General features: G+C 37.0%; 2 protein-coding genes across 3 annotated transcripts; both read left to right on the top strand.

Moving 5' to 3' along the window:
- The first annotated feature begins 845 nt into the window (after nucleotides 1-845).
- Nucleotides 846-10288, top strand: LOC131776155 (glycerol-3-phosphate dehydrogenase [NAD(+)], cytoplasmic-like). 2 transcript variants are annotated; one of them, XM_059092305.2, is made up of 11 exons: nucleotides 846-1017; nucleotides 1153-1333; nucleotides 2383-2451; nucleotides 3466-3537; nucleotides 4403-4531; nucleotides 5407-5548; nucleotides 6225-6337; nucleotides 6714-6754; nucleotides 6921-7107; nucleotides 8329-8435; nucleotides 8761-10288. In XM_059092305.2, the coding sequence occupies exons 1-11, from the start codon at nucleotides 932-934 to the stop codon at nucleotides 8846-8848; spliced, it is 1215 nt and encodes a 404-aa protein (XP_058948288.2). In that variant the 5' UTR covers nucleotides 846-931; the 3' UTR covers nucleotides 8849-10288. The 2 variants fall into 2 exon arrangements, with proteins under 2 accessions (XP_058948288.2, XP_058948289.2); XM_059092306.2 differs by lacking the exon at nucleotides 4403-4531 and having other exon boundaries at nucleotides 862-1017.
- A 556-nt stretch (nucleotides 10289-10844) lies between these two features.
- LOC131776132 (tuftelin-interacting protein 11-like) lies at nucleotides 10845-23712 on the top strand. Its single transcript, XM_059092273.2, is given in 32 exon segments — nucleotides 10845-11247; nucleotides 11403-11525; nucleotides 11697-11739; nucleotides 12498-12555; nucleotides 12668-12799; nucleotides 13454-13486; nucleotides 13489-13533; nucleotides 13682-13726; nucleotides 13882-13938; nucleotides 14525-14566; nucleotides 14568-14625; nucleotides 14873-14892; nucleotides 14894-14941; nucleotides 14943-14974; nucleotides 15598-15723; nucleotides 16520-16578; nucleotides 16581-16621; nucleotides 16767-16811; nucleotides 17399-17553; nucleotides 17643-17705; nucleotides 18144-18261; nucleotides 18484-18562; nucleotides 19143-19255; nucleotides 20032-20137; nucleotides 20331-20380; nucleotides 20382-20426; nucleotides 20562-20614; nucleotides 20930-20988; nucleotides 21265-21376; nucleotides 21835-21883; nucleotides 22334-22405; nucleotides 22670-23712. Coding segments are annotated over 32 exon segments (2508 nt in total). The 5' UTR covers nucleotides 10845-10994; the 3' UTR covers nucleotides 22844-23712.
- Nucleotides 23713-23967: the final 255 nt, after the last annotated feature.

Genomic DNA, 23967 nt, shown 5'->3' with positions numbered 1-23967 from the left:
GCTTCTTTGAAATTACTTCACGCCTCTGAATTGCTCGCGTCATGTCTCAACTGTCTCCGTTTCAATTCACGGAACTTGTAGAAGAACCAAATGATTAGTAAGCACCTTAGTGTTTGTTTTTCTGTCTTAATCAGTCCACAAAGGAATTATGGGACTGAATTATGATTCATTTTATGATGTATTACAACTTCCTCTTTATAGCATCGTAACATCATACATTCTCGTGCCGAAAAAGACCTCGTACTTTCCCGCGGGTAAAGAAACATTTGTGCTGAAGCGTTAAGGGCCTGTTCGCAGGCATCAGTCGGAAAACCTACAATATTTGTTATAAAATAAAAAGCTTTGGATTCGAATTTGTCGTCTACAAAGACAAGAAGGAGGGGCACGGGGAAGGAGGGGAACGGGGAAGGGGGGGTGAAGTTCTGGACGAGTGGAAAGAGCGGGCAGCTTATCGATCACAAGCGCGTTCACCTTCAGTATTTATTGTACCAGAATTCTAATATTAAATGTTAAGAGAATCAGGGAAAAATCTAAGGCAACAGTTTCATTACTCTGAAGTCTATTCGTTTTTGCACGTTGAGTGGAATCATACACGCTTTAGATTAGTTCATGTTTATGATAAATTGGAGGACAGACGCATAGATGACGTCATCATTAATCTATTTGTTAAGTATATCTGTAACAGATTGTCTGGTTTTGGTAAATTTGATATTCCTTGCATCAATACATGCTATTTGACTACTGATTACGCAGACTCCTTTAAATGGAATACACGATATGCAGTGCGCAGTGAAAAGAAAGTTTACGAAATGGTCGGCCATACTTCAGCTACTAGTGTCACGCAGGGTTAATGGTTGTCCTGTGGTTCGCGACGGGCATCCCATGATTCTGTTCGTTCGCCCTGTTCCAATAGTCCAAGCATGAAGATGCAATGATCTATAGGTTGTTTACACGAAGTTTGCACACACTAAGAATGGCAGCTCCGAAAAAAGTCTCTATAATAGGCTCCGGAAACTGGTAAGTTTATCATCTGAGGTATCTAGCTACCTAATTGAAATCAACTTATTGGAAGAATCGCGCGCAATCGAATAAAGAGCCTTCAAAATCTGGCGAACATCGAACGACTGTTTCTATATAAATTTCTTCTTTCAGGGGTTCTGTGATATCTCGCATTGTGGGCGCCAATGTGAAAGACCATCCGGATTTATTTCAACAAACGGTGCAGATGTACGTTTATGAAGAGCTAATTGAAGGAAAGAAGCTCACAGAAATTATCAACACGGAACACGAGAATGTGAAGTACCTCAAAGGTTTTAAATTGCCGGACAACATTGTAAGTTCACTGGGGAAGCGGGTTGAATGTAAACTGCGATTATGTCAACAGAAAATTGTTCATCCCTCAATAATAAACTCAGTCTTCAACATCCCTTAAAGACGTGAAACCCTTTTTTTTATTACCTAGTCGGAGGGTGTTTACCTTTTAAATCTCGCTAAACACTCAAGAAAGGAAACATTCTTGAGGTTTAATCACAATGGATCTAAATTAAGTTCGTCATTTTAAGTGGACATGTCATCAGATGGCATCGTGGCACTTCAGATCTGTAGAGCGAAACCATAGTCACCAAATTTGCATACATATTTTTCACGTATTGAGGAAGGATGAATGTCGATCGATGTTGTTTTGCGATGTCTGTATTGATTGTCTATTTGTAATTGATTACATAATAGATTGACAAAAATGTAAGTTTTTAACCAAACAAAAGAACAACAACAAAGCATGAGATTGAGTCGATATGCTTGAATTGCCATTCGTTTCATTCAGTAGTTAAAGAGGCAGGAAAACAAAGTGATTTCTCATGAATATGCCTCTTTCCTGCTAATTTCATCATAAATTTGGAATAACCTTTGGAAGGTGACAAAGGTTATTCCAAAAAATTTGAAGAATTTAGGGAAATTTTAAAGTTTATAACTTTCTTTTTAAGCAAACCAGCTTGTTCAGTCAGTAGATAATGATAAAAAATAAGTTTACTTTGAAAGCAAAACTGACCCACATCAGTACCAGTAAATAACAATTTTGCTTTAAAGGAGTGGCTTTACCAAGTAGCTAGTTATTTGATGAAGGAAATACTAAGCTATGCTAAATGAATAATTCAACCCCTGGTTGTTTCAATTTGGCTTTGACTGAATTCTCTAATATGAGATGTTTGTGAACATGGTGACTTCCAAACAAAAGAAATCATAATTTTAGCAATATAGACCTATTTACAGTATTGTTAGTAGTTTGAATAAGTTTGTAGTGATGGTCAAACAACTGAAATTTGCAAGGAATTTCCTAAGCTAAAAGGGACTTGTCATTTATTTTTGTTTTGTCTTCTCTTGTAGGTAGCAAACCCAGATGTAGTAGACGCAGCCAAGGATGCAGATATTCTTGTGTTTGTTGTACCTCACCAGGTTAACAATTTTTTGTGTTTTTTTGATAATTTGAATTGCAATTTAAAGTTTGCATTGGACCAAGCTTGAAGCATGTAGAAATAGCAAGGATTTCTCTGCAATTTAGGTCACTGAACCTTTTTTCCCTTTTTTTCACTGACTAAATCAGTTTTAATTAGGAAGACTGATATAACCATTTTCTAACCCTCTAAGTCTTCTCTCTAGCTGCAAGACATTTCCTTATAAACAAGTTATGAGAATTTCATGTTAGATCTAGGTAGCAATTTCTACCTGATAAGTTTATGTATTCTCATCACCTGTTTTTTGGATGATGTATGGATATTGTAAGGAGAAGTTGTATGTTTATGACTACTGAGAGTTAAAGGGTTAATACTGCTTGAAACATCATAAGCATGTTTTAAGGACTTTTCAGCCACATCCAGAATGCATTCACCCTTTCACTTCCCAAGTTAGTGAGTGAGTTATGCCCTTAGCTTCTTTTGGAGCATTAGTCATCAATGATTTCCCTTTTCCATCTTGTTCCATCCTGGGCCAGCCTTAAGAGTGTGGTTTAGGTGTGGCCCCAGTTCTTCAGGCTGAACATCTCCCCACCAGGTGTCATTTGGGGTGTCTTCTTTTCCATGAGCCTTGAGGATTCCATTTCATGGCTTGCCTATAGTTACTGTCAGTAGTAATACTGTGATGATGTTTCCTCAAGGCATGGCCCATCCATTTCCACTTCTTCCTGACTGATTTGTATTTGAATGGGTACCTGACCTGAACTGATCTTCACATTCTAAGACTTTAATATAAATTCATCCTATGAGATCAAAGAATTTGTCTTGAATTTAATGTTATCCTCCAGTTGATGTATTTATTCTTATCTTTCTGCTTGAAAATGTGTCATTGTTGTGAAGATATTTTTTTTAAATTGTGAGTGAAAGGGTTAAATGATTTTAGTTGCTTTTCATTCAAGGTTGTAGAGATACTCAAACTGAGATATTTCTTTGAAATGTTTTTGTTTTATTTTATCAGTTTGTAAAGGCAGTTTGCACCAAGATGAAAGAAGTGGTGAAACCAGGTGTAATTGCAATTTCCCTTATAAAGGTAAATGACAGGTTAATCCGCAAGACGGCATGTCAAACCCTCTTCTTTAAGTAAGGGGTTATAAGATGCTCTATGTGTATAGCAGTTATCCTTTTACAAGAGTGTATTCTGACAGAAGGTTGTAAAACCGAAGTCATCACTAAAGGCTATCAAAAGAAAAGAGGAGATCACAGGGAGCCCAGGAGAGCTCAGGAGAGCTCAGGAGAGCTCAAAGTTAAAACAGGCAGTTGTCCTAGAAGTGCCGAAGGTACAAAAGGACAACAAGGCTCCAAGCTCAATTTTAAAAAGGCTGCCAGAAAAAAAAATTGGGTCACCGCCTATGTGTATCTGGGAGTCATAAACTATGAAAGAGATAGAGAAACACAGGAGATAACAGCATTTGTTTTTTTTTTTGATAATTCAACCGGGATCAAGATCAATAAATTTTTCAGGTTTTTCTTTTTTCCTTAAATCTGTTATATGCACAAGTCTGGAACTATTCAATTAAAATTTCCCAAGCACTCCACAAAGGTCATTTGAACCTCTGAGCAAATTCTCAGAGTAGAATTGATTCACGCATTTAAAACTGTTAATGGTAAATTATGCAGCTGTGAAATGGTTGTTTTGAAAATTCATTTGATTGTATTTCAATGATTGTTCAAATATATCAGCAGTTATGGCAAAATGAGGTGAAAGTGCCCAGCTAAATATGGCAGACTAAAACTGTAACAGCTCTTTTTGATAGCTTTGGAACCAATTCCAAACGTTTATTGAAAGCAAAACCAATGTAATACTCAATCACCTCTGAAACTCGAGTGCTAGTCGCTTGAAAATTACGGGTTCACTTCAAATGTCTTGCTGGTGAAATTGTGTCCTCTTTTGACAGTTTGGCATCCCCTGTGAATTCATGAGAATTGATGCAATTGCTGACAAGACTCACATTATGACTTGGCAAGAATGCCGAAAGAACAGCATAGACAGAAACGAGGCTCTTAAACGACAGGCTAGCATCAGGGCAAGTGACCTTCAACCTCATCAGTAGTTCAAGGGATCTGTTTACATGGTGGGAATGGAGTTGATTTGAGCACATGGTTGACAATAATCATATAATGGGCAAAATTATAAAAAGAAAAAGAACTGTAACACTTTCAAACAGTTGAAATTTACATCTCTGAAGCCAATTTTTTGTACTAGACCAAAACAACAGCTGTGTTTTTTTAAACTTCTTTTGGGGATGTTGATCACAGTGCTATGATCATCTTCCCACCAAGTTTACAGTTCTCAGTAAAAAAATATGTTTCAAAGTTCTTTGCTAAGAAATAAAATTTGTGTTTTTCCACATACATTTTTTGTATACTGATTTGAAAAAATTCAGCCAACAGTTTAAACCTAAGAGTACAGTGCACATTCAAAGGATTTGGAATGAATAAGGAACCACTTTGTTAACCAAGATTTCAATGTGTTGATCAATTAGCCAGAAACTTGATTATTGTGCAAGTTTGTTATATTGCAAGTTCTGTTACTAGAAGATCCCCTGTGGAGATGGTTGGGAAGTTTATAAAGGCACTTGCCCTGATGGTAATAAACTCTCGAAGAATCTTGAACTTGAGAACTTGGGTTGGAAGGATTGGTCTTCATAAGAATTGAGTCACCTTTATCTCTTTGTTGAGTCCTATTACAAATCCTTTGACTCTTTAGATCTGATTTGAAATTCTCCCTTCCACCTGTCATACATTTTTTTGTATATAAGCTCAGAGAAATCAATGTTATATCAAGATGACACCCATTGGGTATTCATACTACTTATTTGTTGTTCATTGTTCTTGTAAAGGAAAGTGACACAAACATTCAGAACAGTTTTGTCTCACTTTGATTTAACTTATCTTAAAGGGTCTTGATCATGCAAGCACTGGAATTAATCTTGTGTCGACCATGATTAAAGAAGCTCTGGAAATTCCTCATGTCAGTGTCTTGATGGGAGCAAACCTTGCCAAGGAAGTAGCCAGAGAGATGTTTGGAGAGGCTACTATAGGTAATATAAGGGGAGATTAAGTATTGAAGGAAATAACTGCTGGTGCTGATTTAAAATTGCTGTAAACAGATAGCACAGAAAACAAACTTCAGTAACTTCTATGTCTAAAATCCAAATGCTATACCTGGTATAAACTCAAAAGAATGAGTCCCCAGTAGTTGGAAATTGTCGTCAATTTTTAAAACAAATTTTTAACCTGGAGAGGAACACCACAATGATAAAGACTTCTACTGCCCTTACTGTAACTTGAAAGGAAGGCCTTCAGAGCAATTAACTTTGTTTGTAAATTTACCTTGTTTAATCCCTTAACTTGTAAATTCTCTCTTCTAGCTGCTAGAAATTTCCATGTAAATTAGTTTTGGGGATTTGGTTTTAGATCAAGATTACTGCTACCTGATAAGCTTGAATATTCTCGTTACCTATTTTCTGCACAATGTATGGTTATTAGAGGGAGAAGTTACATGCTAATCACTTCTGGAAGTTGTTGTCAAGTTTACTTGACACTATCTCTCTGGTTGTGCATCCACCTGTGCATCTAGAAATTGACATTGTGGAGATTTCTTGATGTGGATTCATCCAAGATCATGTTTGTATTGTCCCTAGTATGAAATACAACACATGATCAGTAGTAGTTTTTTTTAAAATTTAATATACAGGTTATTTTTTATTCAAACAGGTTGTCGTATGGAAGAACATGGTCCCATCCTTAAGGATTTGTTCCATACAGATTATTTCAAAATCAATGTTGTGTCAGATGCAGACACGGTTGAACTCTGTGGCTCACTTAAGGTTTGTTCAAATTAGGATACTTCTTATAATAAACTAATTTAAAACTGCAACAGAACTCCACTAGCTTGAACTATCAAGTTGATGCATAACCTAGAGCCTGGAAAATAAAAAGAATGGTTTGCACTCAAAAAATGTGTACGAACCTTGTTAAAAAATAGTTTATTTTATCTAGAAATTTCAAGTTGGCTGATGGTGAATGGCATAAATTTTACTTCAAATTGTGAAGTTTGGATTTAGTTTGTTGAAGTCAGGGATATATAATTATTGAGTATTTATGTTTATCATCTTTTGTAATTTCATTCAATTCATTTATAAAGTTGTGTGTAGTTAATGAGGAATGGTGTAACAGAGATTGACAGAAATCTTCTCTTCTTAGAATGCTGTGGCAGTTGGAGCTGGAGTTGTGGATGCCTTAGGGTAAGAAATGTTCTTTGGCTGATTTCCTTGAGAGAGAAATAAATATTTAACAGAGTTTCTGAAACAAAGGTTAAGGAAGATAAAACATAGGGTCAGGGTCAGAAAATTTTTTCTCTGGATGTTTTTCCTTTTGTTTAATGACAATGTAATCCTGTCATTTTTTCAGTTATGGTGACAACTCCAAGGCAGCAGTCATTCGCATTGGACTCAAAGAAATGATTCAGTTTGCTCAAAGATTCTATGATGATGTCAAACTGGAGACTTTCTTCGAATCATGTGGAGTGGCTGATTTAATAACTACTTGTTATGGTGGAAGAAACAGGATAGCCGGAGAAGAGTTTGTCAAGGGCAAGGTTTGTAACTACATGCACCATCTCCCAAAAGATTGCAATTTCAATTCTGTGTTCATCTTCTCTATCCATCAACATCCTTGTTCCTTGTGTTTGTTTTCCTATATCTGGGGCTGTCTCCATCCCTGTAAAGCACTATTTTAAGGTTTCATTCTCTTTTAACCCTTTAACTCCTGTGAGTGACCAAGATAGAATTTATCCTTATTGTATCTGTACAATATCATGCAGACAAGTGACGAGAATAAAGAAAAATAATCATGGGATTACTAATTGATCTGATAGCAAATTCTCCAAACTAACATAATGAGAATCATTTGGTAGACAGCAAGGAGAATTACCAAATAGATCTTGGGAGTTAAATGGTTAAGAGCCAAAATGTGGCATTGCAGCTATTTAACACAAAAAAGCTGAATACTTAGTAACCCTTAAACTCTTAAGAATGATTGGCATTTAATTTTCTCCTCACAACATCACCCCTGAATCAAACATGGTCACAAAAATTTAAAAAAGTGATCACCAAATGAAGAAGCTCTTTGTTGTTAAACAAATTCTCCTTATCTGTAGAGAACAGTATAGAGAATATGCATACTGATGTTTAGGTGTAAATGGTAAAGCTTCTTCTGAAATGTAAATACGCTAACTTCTTCAGCAAAATTCAAAAAGGCTCAACACATATAATTTAGATCAACCCAAGGGTTAAGTTTGAGTACATTTAGTCTGCATGGGAAGTTTTTGAGTGCGACTTTGAGTTAAACCTCAAAATCTTCATGAGGAAAACATATTGCATGAATTATGCAGATATTTATTTTTGTACCTTGCAGTTTCCTTGGTTCACTAAGTGTAAGTTTGTCTCATTAACCCTTTACATCCTGACATCAGTATGCATATTCTCCATACATTATCTAAGCTGCTGACAAGGAGAATTTCTTTAACACTTATGAGCATCTTCAGTTGGTGATCATTTCCTTTATTCTCATGACCTTACTGTGTAATTCAGGGATGATATTGTAAAGAGAAATTTGATGCAAATTACTCTTAAGAGGTTTAATGGTTAAATTTTAGATCTGAGTTAATAGTCATGTTTTATTATTTGGATGGACCCAGATAGGAGTGTAAGTCGGGTGCATGAAATTTTGACACTTGAATTAAGTCTAATCTACGAGTTAAATGATTTTGAAAATTAGTGCTTAGATACTAACCCATATTTTTTCTGTATTTGATAAGACATTTGAAGAAGTTGAACAATACATACTTGGAGGGCAGAAGCTTCAGGGGCCACACACAGTTTATGAAGTGTATCATCTTCTCAAGGACAATGATTTGCTTTCTGAGTAAGTGTCTGCTTGATATTACTCACAAACCAGTACCAGTATATAGATTATGAATTTGAGTTGAAGAACTTTTTTTTGCAATAATTGTAATGTGAATTACCAATGCAAATCTCACCAAACAGGAAAGGAGTAAATAATTCCAAATATATTCTTTGTCATCTTTGCATGCTTTAGGCTATGTTTGTTTGTTTGTTTGTTTATCTTTTGTAGACTTTGTGATATCCACTGATGATATCTTAACAGCCAGAAGTGTTGCCTGGTGACTGTAACATACAAACTGTGCTCCAATTACCTCATCTGATTTTGGATTTTTTCTCTTTTTCAGGTATCCTCTGTTTACTGCCATCTACAATGTGTGTTTTGAGAAGCATCCTCCTTCAGAGATGATAGAAGTCCTCAAAAGACATTTGTAGAACTGAGTCCTATGGTTGTAATCATGCTGTCAACATTGTCTTATATTTATTCAAATTTACAATGATTTATAATATTTTTTTTGTATAATGAGTCCACATGGCAACATGACGTAACTTTACCTGAAATATAAAGTTTAATACTCTAGACTATGAGCAGTCCTTCCTTTTCTGCAAAGTCTGTGGCGTTAGTAAAAAAAAAATAGTAAAAAAACTGATGTAAGTGTGTTGCATGGAACTCTTTGTGCCTCACTTCCAGTGTTCCACACTGCTGTGTGCTAGCATCAATCTTTTTCTTTGCTGATTATTTTGGACGTCTGACAGAATTTGTTAAAAGGAGCAACTGCTGGTAGTCTAATGTTACTCAGAAATTTACAGTTTTGATGAAAATTTATAGCCCAATTCCAAGTTCAAAATCCTTCCATTTATAAAATTAGGCCAGGTGCCTGTGAAAATGAGTTTTATTCATGTGAGAATGCCTTTACACTCATCTTGAAACAGAGGCCTTAGACATCTAGGAAGTAGCCTCATATTCTTCTCAAAGGAACCTTCAGCAACTACAATTAACACATGCTTTAGTTCATCCTCTACCCTGGCGGCAACTCCATTGAACATTGAATTATTGAAGCAGTTAAACTAAAACAGAAATTTACAAGCACAAAACTTCAGCTAGAGGAAAAAGAGTGCACTCAACGAATAACACTTGCATTTGTTGCTGGGTTGCTTTAGCTGCACTGAATGAGACTTGAACTCTATTATTAATTACTACTTATACCAGTAGAACTAACTGAGAAAACTACCGCAAACAATAAATTTTAGCTTTATTAATGTTGATAATAATTCTAATAATGGGATTTAGCAATGGACATTCCAGGTGGTGTCTCTTTTTGTCTACTGGTCTCAGGTTGATTTGGAATTTAGAACTAACTACTTATCCAAATAAGTTACTCTAGATTTTTGCAATAATGCATCCCACAGAAGCCATGAAAAATTAAAACATTTTCAAACAAAACAATGTTAAAAAGTGTTAATGAACTGGTGTTTGGATCTTACGGACAAATGACTTAATTGTTTAAGGCTTTTATATTGGTAGATTTTCTCTTAGGTAATGTTTATTGACATTTTCATCATCATCATCATCATTGCTCCTGTTTTCAAACTTTTTCTAGAAGATATCAATGTGGACATGGTTGTCACAAGGAGAAGGGAAGAGTCATTTAAAATCTTTTTTCTGTATTTTTTTGGTCCAGTAACAACACTCATCTCTTAGTTAAAGTTGTCCAGGTAGAATTTGCCAAAATACCCTAGAAGTCAAGAAAATTGGGCATTCGAAAATGTCGTGTAAAATTAGCATAATGCCGTGGAATCATTAGATAGATGTAATTATTGTTGTAATTTGTTTTTGTTGTCAATATATGGGAATTAAATTATATTTTCTTTTCACCTTTTTGTTTGATTTGATTTAATGAAGGGACTGCCTCAGGCTTCCTTGTTTTCTTCATCAACTGAAAAAACCTTTATTTGGCTTATGGTCAGTTTTCAAGATTTTTATAAACACCTGTGGTATTATTTGACAGGACTTACTATTATAGTAACTATATTGCTGAAAATCATGAGGACCATGATATGTCCTTGTCCAATGTTACAAACTTGCAAAGCAGTGAAATCTCATCAAATTAGCATGAGATGATGAATTATTGGCTTTGAAATAAACAACATCCTTTTAACATAACACTGATAAGATCTTAAAAGGAAAATTTATTGGGTAATTTATCAACTTTTTACCCTTTTCAATTTCGCTTTTGCATTTTTGTGTGACGATGTCGTTACATCTAAGTGTTGGTGCACTTAGTAAGGAAGAGGGTGAGCGTGATGGGAGCAACCGTGCGTGACTACGTGACTATTGCGTGAAATTATTTGGTTGTGACCTCTTTTTTTTCTGAACAGCGGTTGAGAATGAAATTTATGCTTCATTAGCTTTGCGCACAAGATGGCGGATAAACTTTCGTCTGACACCGTGCCGGCTTTTCTCTGTTTGTTTGTTGTTTTGAACAGGACTCAGCTCTTAAAAGAGCCTGAAAAGTCTCTGTAGAATTACCAATATCATTAAAAACTGTCTTTAACCGCTGAGGGCTAAGAAAAGTTAAAAATGGCAGACGACGTGGAGTTCGAAGATTTTGAGATCACAGACTACGATTTGATGGAAGGAATGGGTCTGGGCTTTAGAAGACGCAAAATGACCAAAGAAGACGCCATCTATGGCATTTGGGCGGACAAAGATTCGGATGACGATGACAGACCAAGTTTCTCTGGGAAAAGGAAGAAGGATTATACAAAACCTCTGAATTTTGTCAGTGGGGGAGTTGTACAGAAAGGAAAGGACAAAAAAACAGATGATGACGGTGGGTTTCTTTCTTTTGTTACGGTATAATTTAACATTCGGGAAGATCTCATAACACAACTATTTCAGTAGTAATACATCAGAACTACATGAGTTTTTAAGTTTCATGTAATGATTACTTTAATTTCATGAAATAATTTTATTATTATTCTGCAGACGCTGCCAGTGTTGGTAGCAGTGCTAGTGAGAAGGGTCCAGGGTCTGGGAGAAATTCTCCTGTTGTCAGAGATAAGAAGCTGTTTAAGGGAACTGGAGTCAAAAAAGAAACTGGCCCTCTAGGTAAACTGTGATTCTTAAAATACGAAATTGTACATCCATCATCAGCGTCAGCTGTATCAATGTTCCAATAACTCCTTACAGTGGCCAATTTACGTTATGAACTCAGTTGATAATACCAAATTACCCTGTATCAATGTTCAATCTTAACCTTTGTTTCTTCTTTTTTTCCAGGGCCTCAGATGTTTGCCAAGAAGCTCCTGAAGACTTCTGGAAAGTAAGAATTGATTTATTTTAATAAGCAATTATTTGCACCCAGAGAAACTGGAACAAAATCAATTTTCCCTCTTCCTTTAACTCCCCTCCTGTTTTTTGTGCATGCCTCTCCCTCCCTCTGTAGTTCAAGTAAGGAGAAACCCCCCTTCCCCTGATTAGAAGTTAGGTATGGAATAGGGTTAATGAAAAATGTTGAATGAGACTTGTTTCAGGACTAAGAAATTTTTATTTAACACTTTACACCCTAATATCATTATGGATATTCTCCATACTGTTCATCATACATTTCTTTAGTTGCTGACAAGGAGAATTTGTTTATAACAATCAAGAGCTTCTTCAGTTGATGATCATTTCCTTTATTCTTGTGACCTTCATGTGTGATTCAGGGGAGATATTGCAAGGAGAAACTAGATTTTGGTCACTCGGAGAAGTGAAAGGGTTAATCTTAATGTTATGGAATTTTCTCAAGACTTGAGGGTTTTGCCCCAGTCGTTCAAACAATGGATAAATTGCCATCCAGAGGATAAGCATCAACAAAATGTATTGTGCTATTCAGCGGAAAGAGATTTATCCACTGAATGGTGTTATCCACCCTCTGAACTACTTGGGCCTTGGCATTTTAGCAAGTCTCAGGTTTTGCCTTCTGCAGGCCTTAGCAGGGAAAACAGGCCAGATTGCCTTGAAGAAATATAATATAAGGTGACTCTGACAGTATACTTTTTCCTTCATTGTTGCATAACTTTCTTTTATTATCACTAGGGAATTTGGATCATTTGAAAAGTATACAAAAGGGTTTGGCATGAAAATGCTTCAGCAGGTGAGAAGTAGTAAGCCTCTGACTACGTTGTTGTATCTCAACAGTAAGCAATTAGGCAACACTCAGTCAACAAATTTTTTCAGTGCACTGAATTACAAACATTTTTTTCTAGATGGGTTATGAGCCAGGAAAAGGTCTGGGTAAGGATGGACAGGGTATTGTGTATCCAGTAGAAGCCTTTAAACGTGAGGGACGTGGAGCACTAGGAAGTTATGGTCCAGAGAGAAGCAAGAAAGCTCAAGAGGTATGTGTGGAAAAATAAAATCTACAGAAAAATTAAATAATTTGAGAACCTTTTCAAGTGAGCTTGGCAATCTGACAAAGAATTGTGCCTTTTGTTCATGTGAGAAATTTCATCATGTAGAGTGGGTTGGTATAAGGCAATCTGCTCATTTTTAGGCCTGACATGCTGACTGTTGTTATATTCAGTCAAATCTTGATCTATTTTTATTCAAATTTGTGGAGTTACTGTTTAGAGTGTCTTTGCTGATGTCTGAAAAAATAAAGTTATTAATTGCAAGTGGAATGGTCAACCAGTCAAGGTTTAAAAGTTAGTAGAGTTTATTTTATCCCCCTTTAATTACTGAAAACTGAAAAATGTTCTTCACCAAATAGCTGCAACTGTAGACTAACAATCCAACCAGCAATGTGACCCCTGAGTCTGTATCAAAATTTTCAGTCAATATGCAGACTTGCTTATATTTTAAATCTGTGAATTCCTTTGGTAATCAGTGACTTTTTTGCGACCAAATCTGCCAATTGATGAATCTGTACACTCCTTTTATCTAGGTGACTAAGCTGAGTTTTCAATCCATATCTAATAATGTATGACTCAATATCTTTGATTTTTAAAAAGTTCTCTGGGACTGCTTTTCGAATAAACTATTTTTCTACAAAGTTACGACCTGTTTATGATGAAGAAGAAGAAGAGGAGAAAAATTTAAAGAACAACTTCAACAGTGGAAGAAGACAGAGGAGGTATTGCAGTATTAACGGGATTGTATGAGTTAAAATCATTTATCTTAGAGAGTGGCCACCCTGGCTTTCCTTTGATTTTACTCACCTGCCACCCTTATTGTCAAACAAAGGCCAAACTTGATGTTCCAAATGTGTCATTTTTACACAGGGTATTCAAAGCCAATATTTTTACAAAACAGTGGATGAGGTTAAGGTAACTCCATTTGTTTTCACTTCTTGTATCGTTGAGGTATTTTCCTTTGTAAAATGTTTACAGTTGTGTCAAGCTGTATAAAAGATGGCTGCTCCCTGCATTACTTTTAATTATATTTTAAGCAAATCTAAGATAGTTTCCTTTTGTTCCAACAGGCAACAGGAGGAAGTAAAAAAGGGCCATCAATATCTCTGAAGCACAGCAAGATAAAGGTAGTCATTGATATCAAGAGAGAAGTTCATCTCATAGTGTCACCTGAGAATTAAACAAGATGCAAGATTATAAAGATTATGAATCATCATTTCTTCAAAGCATTAACACAAAACTTTTGTCCTCATATAAAGTCATTAACTTGCAGCAAATATTCCGCACCTAAGGCAGGAGAAACTTTATAAACAAATAGAATGGACTGGAAAGACCACTTTTGGAATTGTCGTAAACCTGAGACCTGTCTGTCATTTCTTGTCTAATATTATTTATCAAAGGTGGAGTTGGTGTCTTTATAATGCTAACAAAATGTAAAAACCCTCCCTTTTCAGGCAGTTGTTATTAGTGTTGTGTACAGTATTTTTTTTAAATAATTTATCATGGTGTAGGGGATGGCATAGTGGCAAAGAGCACTGACATCTCTCCGGCATGGTCCGAGTTTCATTTTTGGACATGGATTCTGAACAAATCAACGCAAAAAGATTCAATTCTGACCAAGGAAACAGCTAGGGAGGAGCCGTCCCTTGGAGGTGCTGCTACTGAATTTTAATTGTTTAATTTGAGCGGCAGTTTCTTGTTTATCATTTTTAGGTTGTCGACATGACAGGACCTGAAACAAAGATCCTGACTGGTTTATGGTTCAATTGCCCAACAGCATGCCAAACCAGGAGAAGTCCCTCCAACCACTTCAGGTTGGCTGTCTTACACTTTGATTATTTCTAGGTTGTTACAGAGCAACTTGTTATGAGCAAGCTCTTCCAGGCTTCATGCTAGTGTTGTTCTCTTAGTAAAAAGTCAAGTCTGCACTCAATCAAGCGTCCCATCTAGCCACAGCTTATCCCAATTTCTGCAGCATGAAGCCAATATTTGTCTTATCATGTATGACTGATTATGTTGTTTTTAACACATGTGATGTATTTGCTTTTTGTTTATTTCCAGTACGAGATGCTGAGGCAGCCTTTTTCCATGCCTGAGTTAACATATAATTTAAACCTCCTGATTGATATGGTCAGAGACAGACATCATACAAACAGACAGACAGTAAGATGCATCTCATGATTAGCCAATCTTACTGAATTTATAACACAGTAATTCATTATTCAATTAGTGGCTGCATATCTTAACGTTAATTAAGATGCGATCCATATTTAACAAACTTTGGACCAAAGATAAAAATCTGTGTCCTCTCACAGAGATTCAGAACATCTTATTTTCTACTATTTGATGGTCTAAGGTTTGAGTTCTTATGGGTGACTCAGATTTTTTACTTAGCCAATACTTGATACAAATATGGAGTACATTTGCTGATTTATTGGATTGATCCCAACATTTATCATATTTTACTCATGCAATCTGCATACAAGGCCCTACCTTAGAAAAGAATAAACCAAGTTTCCAAAAATTGCGGTATAGTGATTGTCTGATTGAGGTGGGGCCTAGGCAACAATACAGGATTTTTCACACAGGCATATTGCTACACAAGCATCTTACTGGTTTATAGGGAGATACCAGGCTGTTCAGCTTTCATAAAATGTTACTTTTTCTTGTAAGTTGATCAAGAGAGGGGGTGCATTTGAAACTCCCCAATACTTTCCCCACAATCCTCTAGACAAGAGTAATCCTGGAAATGAGTGGTATTTCAAGATTTCTGTGATAACTTGCAGGTTGAAATTTGAGCGAGATCTTGTGGTAAAATCTTAAAACATGAAGAAGAGAAAGTGAAGTGCAGTGCTAGAACGAGAGGAAAAGGATATCAAGAGATTAATGGAGGTTATCAATATGATTGACAGGTATTTTGATATGTGAATCTTGTCATTATTAAGGAATAAGGAGAATGCACTGGCCAGTGATAGTTTGAAGACAGTTTTCAAAAATGTTATATTCCCTCTTTGAAATCTTAACATGTAGTTAGTGTAGTGAATAAGTCATAGCCTCTATTTGGCATGAAAATATGCTTGGATATTTGCTGGCAGACATTTTTTGTTCTGATGAGCAAGATAGGGGAATTTTTAACAAATATTCACAGAAGTGGAGGTGAATAGTGGTGTAAACTGAGCCACATAGTGGCAAGGTAATTACCCACCACTTTTTAGTGGCAATGTAAAATATCCACCATTTTTTACCAACACTGAGGTGAATAATTGTTTTAGTATATACCACAAAGAGAACAAAAAATTACAGGTAGTTTAGTTATTTCTTTCAATATTCCAAAAAATGGTCGGAAATTAAACTCGATTTTGTGTCATCAGCTGCTCGGAGGTGACTTGTATTTGCTGTCACTTCCGAAATGAAAAGCACTATTACTTGTGTGGTATATACTAACACCAGATATTCCTCAGTTTTAGCTGGGTTATATTCAGTCATTTGACGTGTTGTACCTATTGTGCCCTGGAGCAAAATATATGATTGATTATAGTTTCATTTATACTTTGAACCGGCACAAAAAAATTCATGGTTTCTGGTACATACCTCTCTTTAAGCTATAGAGAACTTTGTAATCTTAAGCAGCTATAAAAGTCACTCTTGTATGTAGAGTTAACCTCTGATAACTTCAATAAATGAATCCTCTTTGTTTGAATGCCACAGTTGCCGACAACAGTCACTGTCACCAGATGACGATGCTCTCACACTTGACAAGTGCGAGGAATGTTTAATACTTTACAGGAAGACTACTATGAGGAATTTAAGGTGAAAAGAATATCGGCTTTGCTGAAAGACAACGCTTCCTCTGTTTGGTTTTGCTTTTTCTTCTATGTTCTAGAGCATTCCTCTTTTCAAGAATCCTACCTTCTAGACTGGATATTAAGTATTTTTGGTTTGTTTGTTGTTGCAGATGTACGACCTGGCATCTTTAGCTGAGCCTCTGGTTTTCTCTTTGGTAAGTGGCGCGATTGTGGCTGATTAACATGTAACTTCTCTAAAGCCATTGCAGTACATTTCCTGCAAACGTGTGATGAGAAATGACCAGCTTATCAGCCAGAAGGATGTTAACTTGATAGAAGAGCAAACTCTTTTGTCTATGACAGGAAACTTATGACAATTAATTGACTAATTGACAGATGGACGGGTGGACTGACCCACAGACTGATAATTGATTGGATTTTATCAATTGAGTTGATAATCTAAATTGGCCACCGTAAAGAGTTTTTTGAAGCTGACATTCCAAGCGTTAGTCCTTTGTCCTTTGCTTTGACAAAGGATTAATGCTCAAATGTCAGCTCTAGAAACTCTTTGACGTTGGCCAATTTAGCTTATCAACTAAGTTGATTAAATCTAATTATCTTGTGATAACCTCGCTGACGCAGCACAATTTCTTGATTAGATAATTTTTTTGTTTTATTATTTGAGTTCATACTGTAAATTGGCCACCATAAAGAGTTTCAAAGCTGACGTTTCGAGCGTTAGCCTTTTGTCAGACTTTTCGATTTTAGTAGAAAATAGAAATTGAATTTTTTTTACCTCCAGGTGAGGAAGTATTTTCAAGGATGGAATCCACTAGTTAATCCTTTGCACGGTTTAGAGGTTATGGTCCGATGGAGAGAAATACTGGAGAGGAAAGAAGCAGAGAATTCTGCATTCAGTCTGACTTTGGCACAAGGGACAGCACATGGCGAGGAAGCGTAAGTGTCTAGATGAAAATTTTCTCTTGTCACGTTATTTTACTGTTTTCTTTTTAAATCCTTCTTTGCTGTCTTTACTCTCTTTTAAGAATGAAGATGTACGACCGACTTGTGTGGGAAGTATGGATGCCCTTTCTTCGTTCTGTCATGTGGTAAGTGTTAAGCTCAATGTGCACGTTAACATTTTTACGAATTTTAGTCGTGCGTAAGAATGGCTTGAATTTGTGTCGTAGCTGACAGAGGATTGTATGGTTCAGCGCTTGTCATTGGCTGAAATTATCCTGCGTCTGGCGTTTTCCCGCGCTTTACATTTATTTCAAGCTTGTTCCACACCTAAGCATTGGTGATTGGTCTCGAAAACTTGCGTCATCATCTTAACCAATCAAATTCAAGAGGTAAAACCAATCTTGACTAGGTCCATAGTATTTTCCCGCGCTTTGGGCAGTTTGCTGGTTTATACTTTGACTTCTCATTGGCTCCTTGTAAAATAGTCCCTCGCCGTGCTTGGTGACTTGTGGCTACTTTAGTTTTGGTGTAACAACGCTTAATGGAGAAGCGGTTTTTATACTCAGTGTTCCATTTCTTTTCAGTTCTTGGACTTGCCGTGAGTACGATAGCATGCTGAACTTGATTAATGTCTGGATACCAGTCCTTCCAGAGTGGATTTTGGAAAACATCAAACAACAGTTGATTCTGCCTCGTCTGCAGGTTGGAATCCGTGCTATTGTCATTTTTGTAGATCTTATTTTTTTTCACCGGGGTTTGCTAGAACTAAGCAAATTTTCTTTTACTTGGCGGAGCCATTTCGGAATACCCGACTCATTTTGTTGTCGCAAAGATCCATTAGTTCGCCCGCCGAAGAAAATACATGCTTTTGTCACGAGAGTACATGAGAGATGACGTGATTAACCTTTTTTTGTAACATTTCAGGCGGAAGTAGATGCTTGGAATCCATTAACAGACACTGTTCCTGTTCATGCCTGGATTCATCCTTGGCTTCCTCTTATGGGTATGTTCATCTTTTAAATTTCTTTTTCATTGCAAATTCTGTTTCGTAGCGACAATTGATTAGGTCGTAAGTCCACGCTTCTTTGTAGTCCGTCACGTTTTACGTACTGTTGTAAATAGCTTGACTGCGGACGAGATAAGACAAGACCTTGAATAACTCCAACTGAAAGATGCTTGAATATAAAGGATTCTACCCGGCTTATGGCTTACACAGGAGTTAGCGCGCGAAGTGATCTGGGATTGCGTTGGTTTTGCTTTGCCACGCTCTGTGATTGGTCCAGAACTCCCTCCACCTTCTCAACCAATCAGATTTAAAGCCAGAACCAGTCACGACTTGTGTTTTCCCGCGTTTTTTATTTGAGTTCTCATTGGTTTTTTTTTTAAATTCCCCCTTATTCCCCCTGATTGGGTGTTAAGGTTACTCTGGTTTGGATTTTACGTCACACGATCATGCGTTCTAAAGCGTAACACTGACCAAGTTAACAAGAAATGTGACAGCCTTAATTTTGGTAAATTCTTGTGTTTGTCGCATGGTTTATATTACATAAGCCATTACATACCAGAACGTTTTTGCTTCGTAGGTGATCGACTCGAGCCCTTGTATGCACCGATCAGATTCAAGCTTGCTTCGGCCCTCACCAACTGGCATCCCTCAGACCCTTCGGCCAAAATGATGCTGGAACCTTGGAGTAAGGTACAAACTTCACTGGCAGATTCATAAAAAAATTTCGTTCAACGAGTACAAGGAACACAAATCCCTTGTTAGCCGCATTTTTTTTTTATTTCTGCGTCACTTGACTAAGGATACATAAAATAGATAACGCGTGGATTTTACTTTTTTCAGTTCTCGGTTTTGTTTTGCGTTTTTCATTTGGCTTTTGACGAATAGTGGTAGTATGTATTGGAAATCGTATGAACGCGAGTGCATTTCGAGATTTATGGGCACGAGTGATGTTTTGAAAGTTCTCAAACTTGCACGAGCCGTAGGCGAGTGCAATTTGAGAACTTTCAAAACATCACGAGTGACCATAAATCACGACAATGCACGAGCAGGTTTCATACGATTTTTTATTTATTATATTCTCGATTTTTTTATAATTTGGTGTTTCAAATTTGGCGCTTCCCCGGTGTTTCCATGGCAACTTCTCCGTATTGCACTCTATAACCTCTATTGCACTCTATAACCTATTTATGCATTCATCATTGACCAATCAGAAACGCGATATTTTGTTGAGTATATAATAAAAAACTTAAGGACTTTAACCTCATATTTATGTCAAGTGTTATGCGCATATTTTAGACCCTTTTTTTTTTTTCAATCAGTCAAGTGAGCACATTTTTCATCATTTTTTAATGTTTTCCTGGATGTTATCAAAAGGATACTGCCGTGCAACTTAACCATACTTGTTCTGAAGGTCATGAACAATAATCAATAAACAGGGAAGTATTTTGTCTTTGTTAATTTGGCAGGTGTTCTCCAAAGGCACAATGGATGCGTTCATTCTTCGCTCAATTTACCCCAAATTGTCGCAGTGCTTGTCAGAATTCATTATAAACCCTCACCAGCAGCACTTAGGTATGTCACACGGTCACTTGCAACCTCCATATCAATTGTGAGAATATGGCGTTTCATCTGGCGAGTCGTTCGATCTTGTCTTTTGGTCTTTTCTAGAATTTTTGATTCCCCTGTGTGGTTGTTCGTCTGCGTATTACCGATAGCTAACGTGGTTATGTTGTTTAGGAATTGTTTTTTATTATTATTATTTCAGAGCCTTTTCATTGGGTCATGGAGTGGGAGAATATCATAACACAGCAGCATTTTTATCAGTTTGTTAGAAAAACATTTCTTTCCGCGTTGGATTCAGGTTCGTAGAGAAGTACATGGGTTTCTGTTCTCGCTTGTGAGCAGGCTCTTACTGAAGCGTTTAGTGACCCTCCAAAAACGGCATTGAATTTCCCTTGTTTTTGTTTTGACATTGTTTGTTTGCATTTGTGAACAGGTTCTCCGTGGTTGGCTCAGTGTCAGCCCAAATTACGATGAAGTGATTCAGTGGTAAGTAATTTGTTCAGTGTCGGGACTGTTGAATGGTACGTGATATTTAAATGTGCGGTTTTTGTTTTACAACTTCGCTGATGTTTTTGTTGGTTTCCTAAACTTCTCAACCAATCAAAGAACCAAAAGCCTGGCGTGATCAGCTCGTGCTAGCTCCAAGCGAAGCTTGGGCGAGCTTCTACTTGAACGGACAAAAAAGAACCCGACACGAATTACCTCAGAAGCTCTTAAACGGTTGGCTGGGAGTTTTAGTCAATCTATAACTGAATCATGTAAATAATATTGCTTTAATTTATCTTCTTTTACCTTGCGCAGGTATTCAGGCTGGAAAGGCATGTTTAGTGAGGATCTACTCAACAATCCAACCATCAAAGGTGAGTCGTGAGGTTATTTATTCATGTATTTGCGATAATTAGACAGGCTGGCTGGTTGTTCGTGACTCTTGTATGACAATTTAGGTCTGTTGACCTGAAAGCTCGCCACTAAGTCGTTACAATGTTCGCACTTGTGCAGACGTTTGATCGCGAGTTGTCTAGACGCCCTCATTTTGAGCAATCTAATTTATGTGAGTCAAAAGAACGTTTTGAAAACTAGGCCAAGAAGTGAAAGGGAAAGTTTTTTAAAACAAGCTTTATGTATTAATTTTTCAGTTCAATTCAACCGAGCTCTTGACGTCATGAACCAGGCTGTTACGTCACCAGGGGGCGTTTTACAGCCAGGTGCCAGGGAGAATATTGCTTATCTCACCAGCACTGAGAGAAGGTCAGGTTTTGATTTTGAGCAATTTTTAGTAGGGTTTCAAAAGTAAACTGGGATTACATTGGTTATCTTTTACTTCACTGTATGATTGGTCAAGAAAACTCGCGCCACCTTGTTCAACCAATCAAATACAAGTTCAAAACCAATCGTGGAACCGCGTTTTCCCGCGTTTCAGGCTATTTACTAGTTTTAGATTCGAGTTCTCATTGGTTTCCTTTAACTTTTTCATTTCTTCTGACTGGCCGTCCGGATCACCTTGAACTGGGTTTTACGGCCTTCAATTAAAGGACTCTGAGCAAAAAGTGCTCGTTTCTGAAACGGCCTTCAATTAAAGGACTCTGAGCAAAATGTGCTTGTTTCTCCAACTAAAATTTGGACCCTCGTCGTCCTCGTCTCCTAAAACTTCCCTTCTTTAGCAACATTACGCACAGCGTTAAACCAATTTTTTTTGTCTTCTTTAGGAGGGAAGCAGAAGCGGCAGCCATGGCAGCGGCAGTTGAAAAACAAAAGGTAGAAGCACTATGTCTAAACTCTCCCTCCCAGAGCAATAAATTTCTTTGGGTTAATTGTGAAGAACTTGATGTTTCATCAGTGGGACACCTAGTTGGTAATATTGTTTATGCCCATGCATTGCGTGATTGCAACGGCAGTATTCCCGTGAGGAAAACATTTAATCATGGTTTCACCGGTGGGTTTAGTTTTTAGTTGGTTCGCGTCCTTGCTCCGTGGGTTTTTTTCAGGTTCCTCCGGTTTTCCTTCTTCCACAAAAACCAACATTCCAAATTCCAATTTGACCTGGTAACAGTGGACAAGAAGAGCCACCTTGTGGAATATCCTCTGCTTACTTCCCATTATTATTGTTATCGTTATCGTTATCATTATCATTCTCACTATTATTATTATTATTATTATTATTATTATTATTATTATTATTATTTATCTAATCTTATCCTACCACAGGCTGAGGCAGCTCGCACTTTGGCCGCATCTCAGAACGTCCCGTCGAACTTCAAAGATCTCATACAAAACTTGGTAAGTCTCTTGGGCCCTTTCCGTCCATTTATTCCTTCATGTTCATAATTTACAATTCGTTTTAATCTTCTCCACTCTGGAGCATCCCCGTGCTCTTCTCGTTTTTTCTTCGCACTTAATTGTTTCTCTTTCCTGTCAAACTGCTATTTTTTTCATTTTACTCACATGTAAGGTAACTTTATGCTCTTAGTCATGAAGCCCATAATTCTTTTCTTTGTAACATCCTTATTTTATTGTATATAATTGCTGTTTATTAATCTTTAGGCTGAAGAAAACAATCTTCTTTTCATGCCAACTCCTAATCGGCGTTTTGAAGGAAAAGCTCTGTACTCGCTTGGTAAAGTGACTCTATACATCGACAGAGGAGTTGTGTTTGTAAACACACAAGGCGTGTGGAAACCAGTATCATTGCAGGACTTAATGACTTTGGCAAAGTGATGGAGTGTAGCTCATGGAAAGAAAGGCTTTGTTTTTGAAAGAAAACTCGCTACTGTATTGCCAGAGCGAACAAGATACGGCAAAAGGAAAATTCTGGAGAAAGCACTGAGTAGTGCTAGTATATGGCAGCCGCTCCTTGTCCTAGCTGTCGAGAAGCTGGTGTAACCTGCTATGGACTTACATCCCATTCAGGGGGGAATGGCATTACTTCCAGTCACTTTATGCTAAAGGAATCGAAATAAGCTCTGACTGGATGGGCCATTTATCCTCATAAGACAAAAGCACTTCCAGTGGTACAACACTCGCAATCATTGTGTTATATTCAGGAAGAGGGTGGGGCAGTCCGGACCTTCCCCCCCTCATCCCATCCCATCCCATCAGACCTCTGATTTTTTTTTCTTAACATCTGTATGATACCAAAACCCTTGCAACTACAGGGTTGTATGTTACAACAAAAAATGAAGTATTTAACAATTGCTTTCCATGTATATTTTTTAGTTAATTTAGGATATAGGGTTAAAAATTATCTGTTTTCTAGGTCAACCTTCGATCTCCATTATCAAATTTTCTCGATCTACTAGCATTCAAGCAGGCCCAAATTATAAGCGCTTCTGCTCGAGTGTTTCTTCGCCCGGGGGAAAGTATGGGGCCTTGACAAATGCAAGCCAACGAGAGGTATGAAAGGGTCTAGCACACGCCCTGGCAACCTTTGCCCAACTCATTTCCAATCCTCCCGTAGACGAAGAAACGTACGTCCTGCATCGCTAGAAATTTTACTTAGCTTAATGTTCTTCCTGTCACTCACAAAAAACGTTTCATCATAAACACACAAAGCACAGCAGTTCGAAAGCTTCACATGTTGATTTATTCAGATACAGTTTTCCAAAATTACAGTCATTCATTATTTGATACAATTTTATAATACTTCGTTTAAAAAAAAATTAAGTTTCTCTAACTTAGATCTATAGTATTATTTTTAATGGAAGACATTGTACTTCTAGCATAAATAACAATAAAATAAATGTTTAGTTAATTTCAACAGATGATAACATTTTCTGTGAACAATGCGTCTTGCATATTGACACTGAGGACAGCAACATTGATACTTGTTATTTTTTGCTTTT

The sequence above is a fragment of the Pocillopora verrucosa genome, chromosome 10 (assembly GCF_036669915.1).
Source record: "Pocillopora verrucosa isolate sample1 chromosome 10, ASM3666991v2, whole genome shotgun sequence".
In the NCBI taxonomy this organism is placed as follows: Eukaryota; Metazoa; Cnidaria; class Anthozoa; order Scleractinia; family Pocilloporidae; genus Pocillopora; species Pocillopora verrucosa.
Note: the sequence above shows the minus strand (reverse complement) of the source record. Positions and strands in the feature narration are given on the sequence as shown.

Bases quoted from the DNA above. Each gene is read 5' to 3' on its own strand.
- LOC131776155 (XM_059092305.2), top strand. From the start codon at position 932: ATGATCTATAGGTTGTTTACACGAAGTTTGCACACACTAAGAATGGCA. The intron at 2,452-3,465 runs GTTAACAATTTT...TTATTTTATCAG, and splicing joins TGTTTGTTGTACCTCACCAG to TTTGTAAAGGCAGTTTGCAC. The intron at 7,108-8,328 runs GTTTGTAACTAC...GTATTTGATAAG, and splicing joins AAGAGTTTGTCAAGGGCAAG to ACATTTGAAGAAGTTGAACA.